General features: G+C 59.2%; 1 protein-coding gene across 2 annotated transcripts; it reads right to left on the bottom strand.

Annotated features, from left to right (window-relative positions):
- Positions 1-1,094: 1,094 nt before the first annotated feature.
- Positions 1,095-5,914, bottom strand: CD74 (CD74 molecule). 2 transcript variants are annotated; one of them, XM_069772754.1, is made up of 9 exons: positions 5,710-5,914; positions 4,088-4,263; positions 3,880-3,968; positions 3,723-3,776; positions 3,388-3,483; positions 3,059-3,149; positions 2,444-2,632; positions 1,980-2,069; positions 1,095-1,755 (listed from the first exon to the last, which is right to left on the bottom strand). In XM_069772754.1, exons 1-9 carry the CDS (start codon positions 5,901-5,903, stop codon positions 1,748-1,750), a joined length of 987 nt encoding a protein of 328 aa, XP_069628855.1. In that variant the 5' UTR covers positions 5,904-5,914; the 3' UTR covers positions 1,095-1,747. The 2 variants fall into 2 exon arrangements, with proteins under 2 accessions (XP_069628855.1, XP_069628857.1); XM_069772756.1 differs by lacking the exon at positions 2,444-2,632.
- Positions 5,915-6,150: the final 236 nt, after the last annotated feature.

Below are 6,150 nucleotides of genomic sequence, written 5' to 3'. Positions count from 1 at the left end.
ATGTCCCCCCTTCCTCCTTCTTCCCCCAGCTTTATATGCTAAGCATGATGTCGTATGGTCTGGAATATCCCTTGGGTCAGTTGGGGCCAGCTGTCCCAGCTGTGTCCCCTCCCAACTTCTTGTACCCCCCCAGCCTGCTCACTGGTGGGGTGGGGGGAGAAGCAGAAAAGGCCTTGGTTCTGTGTAAGCACTGCTCAGCAATGACTAAAACATCCCTGAATTATGTAACGCTCTTTCCAGCATAAATCCAAAACACAGCCCCATACTAGCTACTATGAAGAAAATTAACTACCCCAGCCAAAACCATCACAAGCTGCTTTCAAGGGAAGGGAGGTGACCGAGGCCAGGCCAGGCCAGGGAGGCAGGGCAGGCGCTGGGGCTGCCAGGGCTCAGCTGTCTCTGGAGGATGTTGCAGGTAGGAGAGCAGAGCCTGGGTTCACAGGCACCGCTTCAACCCCTGGGGAAAAATTACTTGCTTTCTGCCTGCTCCCCAAGGACAAGCAGAGGCTGTTGCTCCTCAGCTTTGCATTGCGTGTTCTTCTGGTATTGGTTTGTACTCCCCCCCCCCCCCCATCACTAAATGCTGTGTAGGGGCAGGTGCTGAGAGCAGGTTTTTGCCTCACCCTGTGTCGATCTAGCCTGCTGCCTCACTGGCAGCTGCTACCCTGCACCAGCCTGGGGGTTTAGGACGTGAGGAAAAAAGGGACCAGATCCCCTTCTGATCCTCCCTGCCATGCTGTGCAGCCTGGCTCCAGGCTCTGCTGGTGAGGGCAGAGCTCTCTGGCTGCCACCTTCACACCGGCGCAATCCGGGTGCAGAAGGGAGATGGCTCCTGGCACAGGGGACTGCTCTCCTCTCCCCCCACGCCCCATGCTGCAACTCACTTAAAAGTGACTTCAGCCTCTTGGGTTGTGCTAGGCGCAGGGGGACCCCAGGGTGCAGGGAAGATTGAACAAATGATGGGCCAGGAATGTGGCAAGGAATATATGTGATCCTGGGTGGGGGCACAGATGTTCCCTTTTTTCTTAAGATTCATTTATTTTTAACCTAGGACAGCTGTAAACTGTTCGCAAGCACTGCACTGCTGGAGTTGCTTACAAGGCTTTCTTATTCAAAAGTTTATTAGAAATAATTAGCTTGTGAGATCATTTATAAAGGAACTATCAGATATATTCAGAAAAATTAGAAGCCCCTCTGACTCCAGGGTCAGCTCCTCTGCCTGCTGTTACCCACTGCTGTGGCTGTTATCGAGCGTGAAGGCAAAAGCTGAAGGTGAATGTCTTATCTACAAAACTACCCTCTAGTAATCTAACAGGGCTTCAACCTACGGGGGTCAGTTAAGAAGCTGGTGGAGGTTGTTTTGTTGCTTTTAATGTTCAGAGTAAGAAAGCATTAAGGGCTCATTCTTCAGCAGGGGTGAGCTCTGCACCTGCTGCTGCGTGGCTGCTGAGGGATGCCGATGAGGAAAATGGAACAGGGTTTATGGGTCTGACATAGTTGAAATAATTTTCCAGCCTGCTTTACCCACCCTCTGAGGGAACACTTTGCCTCTAGCACTGATCCTGGTGGCAGCTCAGCCCCATCTGCAGCAGGGGAAGGGTCACAATCGGTGCCTTGAGGGGCAGGGGTGCCCATTGTTAATCGCCTTGGAAAAGCAATGTAAGAGCAGAAATGAAATAGAACAAAAATAATAAAACATGTGAGCTGGGATGCTGAAGACGGGACAGGCATCCGCTGGCATCCTCTTCTACTTGGCTGTTGGGGAAAGAGGAGGGAATCAGTAAGACGGCTCCAGGACCTCCCACAGCCCAGGCTGCTTTTGCTCTGTCTCCATCACAACCTCGGCCTCCCCAGCGGTACTTCAGTGCTGCCCTGGCTCTTGGGGGTGGACCAGTACCTCCCCCAGCTCCCCCACCTCCTCTGCCCCAGCCCCCAGGGCTTTCCCCTTCCCAGTCCCACAACTGTGCTTGGACTCTCACCTTTCTCTGCACCCAGCTGGTACGCGTCCACCCCGGAGAAGATCATCTCCTCTGGGTCCACAGTGGTGGTGGCAGCAGCAACAGCAGCACCTGCAGAGGGAGGGCAGGACGTGGGTGATGGATACCTGGAGCTGCCCCATCGTCCCTACCCCTCTGAGGGCAGTGGGGGAGAGCCTACATCCATGGGTGGAGCTGCGGGTTTGGGGGCAAGGGAGGAGCTCATAGAAAACTGCGACTGCATGCCTTGGCTCTAGCTGCAGCTACCCAAGGAGGGCTGTGGTTTTTAGGGTCCCCTCCAGCCTTAACATGCTGGCATCAGAGGGGGGTGAGGGATGCCCTCCAGCACTTGGGCACCCTCCTCTCCTCTCCCTGGCAGCTCTCCTTCTCCCTAATTGCAAGCAAAATGGGGCAGCATCCATGCACACTGCTCATTCCTCTCCTCCATCCCCTCCCTGGCGACCTACCGGGGCAGTCCAGCTTTTTCCGAGTAGCAGTGCCCTCAATCCTGGTGCCATTTTTGTAGGAGCACCAGCAGTAGCCTGTGGCAGCATTGCACTGCTTGGGCAGGTAGTCGCCGTTCTCATCGCACTGTGGGCGGAAGCGACCCGGCTGGACACCCCCAAAATTGGCCTCCACCTGGCACTTAGTTTGCACTAGGGCAATAAAAAACAAAGGGGAGACACCATGAGCCCCTCGGGCCCTTCTGCTGCTTGGCAGCCTCAGCGGGAGCTTTTTAATCCAGAAGCAGTTAAATTAAATTTAAAAGGTGAACAAGCCCCATCCTGGTGACCTTTCTAAAGCTCTTGGGATAGCCAAGGACTGAGGATTTGGTGTGCTGCTCCAGCTTTTCAGATATTTGCTCATCCCAAATGCCCTGCAGGCAACGGGCAGTGGCTCTGTGATGTCCTAAAAGGTCACCACCAAGAGGTTCCCCATGGAACAAAAGGGTCCGTGACCAGTCAGGGGACAGAGGGTTCAGTTGCCTTTGGGAAGCCCCATGCTGGCACCTCCTAGGGGGTGGTTGCTCCCAAAGGGCCAGTCCCAACCCTCCCCAGCTCAGCAGCCCCCTTCCCTGATACCTTTCTCCGCTGGGATCGCCTTATGATCCTCCGGCTTGGGGTTCTTGGCCATTTCAAACAGCAGCCACTTGTGCATCCAGGATTCAAAGGACTGCAACAAGAGGAACCAGCGTGTTAACCAGCACAGGGGGGTACACCATGGGGGGAGCCGTGCCGCAAGCTCCACCTTGGGCCAAGGAAGGTCGTGAGCACCACCACCTTCCTTGGGGTGGGAGTAACCCAAGCCTGGCTCAAGCAGAACTTTGTTTTTCCAGGTGTGGACACCCCAATCCCTCCCCAAAGCGGGGTGCTCCTGGAAGGGGAAGAGTAGGATGGCAGCAAGCACTGACCTTCCAGTCTGCATCAGTCATGGTCTTCTTCAGGCTCTTCAGGTTGTCCATCAGGTTGTCCTTCAGCTCCGGGAACATCTTCCTGGGGTCTGCTTGCTGCAGAGTGACCACCACGGTGAGACAGGGCAAAGAAAAATGAGGCGGGGGGGGTTGAAGCTCTGCTTGTATCAGCCAGATGGACATTGCAGGAGGCCATGAGCTCCCATCAACTCTGAGCACCCCAAGAAACCCCAGACCCAGCCAAGAGACAACAAGCTGGAAGCAGAAGGTCCCGTTGCCTTCTGCAGCTCAAGGGGTGGCAGCTATGGGATCGGTGGGGGAGCGGGGGACCTTACCAGCAGCAGGTGCTTCACTTGGTCCTCGGTTTTGTTGCTAGGAGGGGCCATGTTCTCAAGAGAAAAGGCAAAGGGACAGCATGAGTGCAAGGGCTGGCAGCGAGCCCTGAGGGCAGCCGCCAGCAGCCAGTGCCAAGCAGCCGTGGGCATCTCTTACCATCTTGTCTGCAGAGGGGGCAAGAGGCAGGACCCTCATGGCTAGAGGCATGTCTAGATTCATCCTCATCTTGCTCACTGGCTTGGCACCTGCCGAGGAAGGAGCGACGTGAGGGGCGCTGGGTTGGGTGGTCCAGGGGGGACCCATCCCCTCTGCCTGGCCACCACCACCACCACCACCCCCCACTGGTGCCCACAGGGCTACTGACTGGTGGGCAGCTTCCTCTGGAGTGCCTCCAGCTGCAGGGTCTGGGAGGTCTTGGTCAGCTTGCTGATCTGCCCGCTCTGCTGGTAGACAAAGTAGACAGTGACAGCCTGGCCGGCGATCAGCAGGGCCACCAAGATGGAAAGCGTGGAGAGGGCGGCTTTGCGGCCCCACGCAGACCTGCAGGACACAGAGAGAGAGCTCAGCCCCAGCCACCGGCAGCAGGAGATGTCCTCATACCCTGCCATCATCATTCCCCCCAAAACACCTCCTGCAGCCCATGTCACCCCCCCGCCACCCCTCACCACCACAAACACCCCCCCTCCCGGGGGGTTTGCAGCCAGACAAATGCAAATTCCCCTGTCGCGGGCGTGCAGAAGTGAAATCTCAGCGTGAAGGTCACTCCTCCGCACTGGGGGAACCGAAACCCACTGCGGGGGCGAGGGGGAGGGGAGGCCCTGGAGGGGTACCCGGGGAGCGTGTGGGCACACGGGGCTGCGGGCAGGGCACTGCCAGGGGATTTTGGGGTACGGCATCGCTCTGGGCATTGCCTTTTGTGGGCTGATGAAGCCACCTGAAGCCTTGCTGGTCCCGGGGGGCTGAGGACATACCCGACAGGATGCCGGATTGCACTTAATTTTTAAAATTTCGTGCAAAAAGCGAAGGCGCGGGGCACCCCGAGCGCAGAGGCCGGCCGGGCAGGTGGGCGTCGAAGTGCTGCCATGGCACTGGGATGCCAAGGGAAGGCAAAGCCAAGCACCAGGCGGCCGCCTGCCATGCTGCCAAGGCCTCCCCGGGCCAGATCCTGCCCCGCCGGGGTGAACGGGGCATTGGTGGGGTGCGGTGGTGCCCCAGAAAGCCACCACCTGCCTCCACTGCCCGACGAGGTGGGGACACCCGTGGGTGCTGCCGGGCTGCCACTGCTGCCGCAGGCCATGTCCCGAGCGGGACTGGCTGGACAGATGTCTGCCTGGTGACTGATGATGGCAGAGCTCCCGGGCTTCTGATTGGCTGGAAGTGGTTTGGTGGGGGGCCCAAAGAGGTTGGGAGATGGGGGCTGGTTGGGGACACGGGGAGTGGCCCCACAAAGCTGGGTCTGTGCCATGTCCCTGCCTGCCCCATAACCATCTTCTGCCCCGCCTGCCCCATAGCCACGTCATCAGCCCGCCTGCCCCACAGCCACGCTGTTCCTCCATCCGGCCCGCAGCCGTGACTCCAGCCCCTCTGCCCCACAGATGCGCCATGCCCCCGTCTGCCCCATAGCTACGCTGTGAACCGGTCCACCCCATAGCCATGCCACCTCCCCATCCACCCCCGAGATACAGCGACCCCCTTCCTCAACCTCCACGGCCACCCTGTGCCCCTGCCCGCCCCACAGCCACGCTCCGGCCCCTTCCACCCCACAGCCACCCCACAGCCCCCTTGGCTCCACAGTGCCCCGCAGCCACAGCGTGACCCCACCTTCCGCCCCGTAGTCACTCTGAGCCCCCTTGGCCCAACTCTACCCCCTTCCACCCAACCGCCACGCAACGTCCCCTCTTCCCCACGTCCCCATCGTGCCCGCTTCGCCCTCCCCGTGCCCCCTTGACCCCACGGCCCCCATCCCTGTGCCCCCAACAGCGGCACCTCTGGTTGTCCCCAGGGTTGAGCACGCTGCTGCCGCGGTCGGAGATGAGGTCCCGCTGCTCCTCAGCCATGGCTTCGCTGTCAGCACACCGATGGGCAATGAACAACCCCCAGTGCTGTCGCTGGAAATACCCCCCCAGGTCCCCACCCTGCCCTGCCACCTCCTGGGGGGGGACAAAAAAAAAAAGCCCCATTGGCTGCTGGTGCCTGCATCACCTGTTGCCAGGCAGACCTCTGTTCAGAAGGTCTCCGATCCAGAAATTATGCTGGATCCGGCCGTGAGCACGGCAGACACTTCGTGGGGCATTGCTTCCCACCCCACGGCCACGGGCAGGTCACGACACCCAGCCTGGTGACACCCGGTACCATGGGCCTGGGGGGGTCTGGTACCCCCGGAGAGGCAGGAGGTGGGATATGGGGTACAGGTACATGGGATGTGGA

The sequence above is a fragment of the Haliaeetus albicilla genome, chromosome 27, assembly GCF_947461875.1.
Source record: "Haliaeetus albicilla chromosome 27, bHalAlb1.1, whole genome shotgun sequence".
Lineage (NCBI taxonomy): Eukaryota > Metazoa > Chordata > Aves > Accipitriformes > Accipitridae > Haliaeetus > Haliaeetus albicilla.
This window is presented reverse-complemented; position numbering and strand designations above follow the sequence as displayed.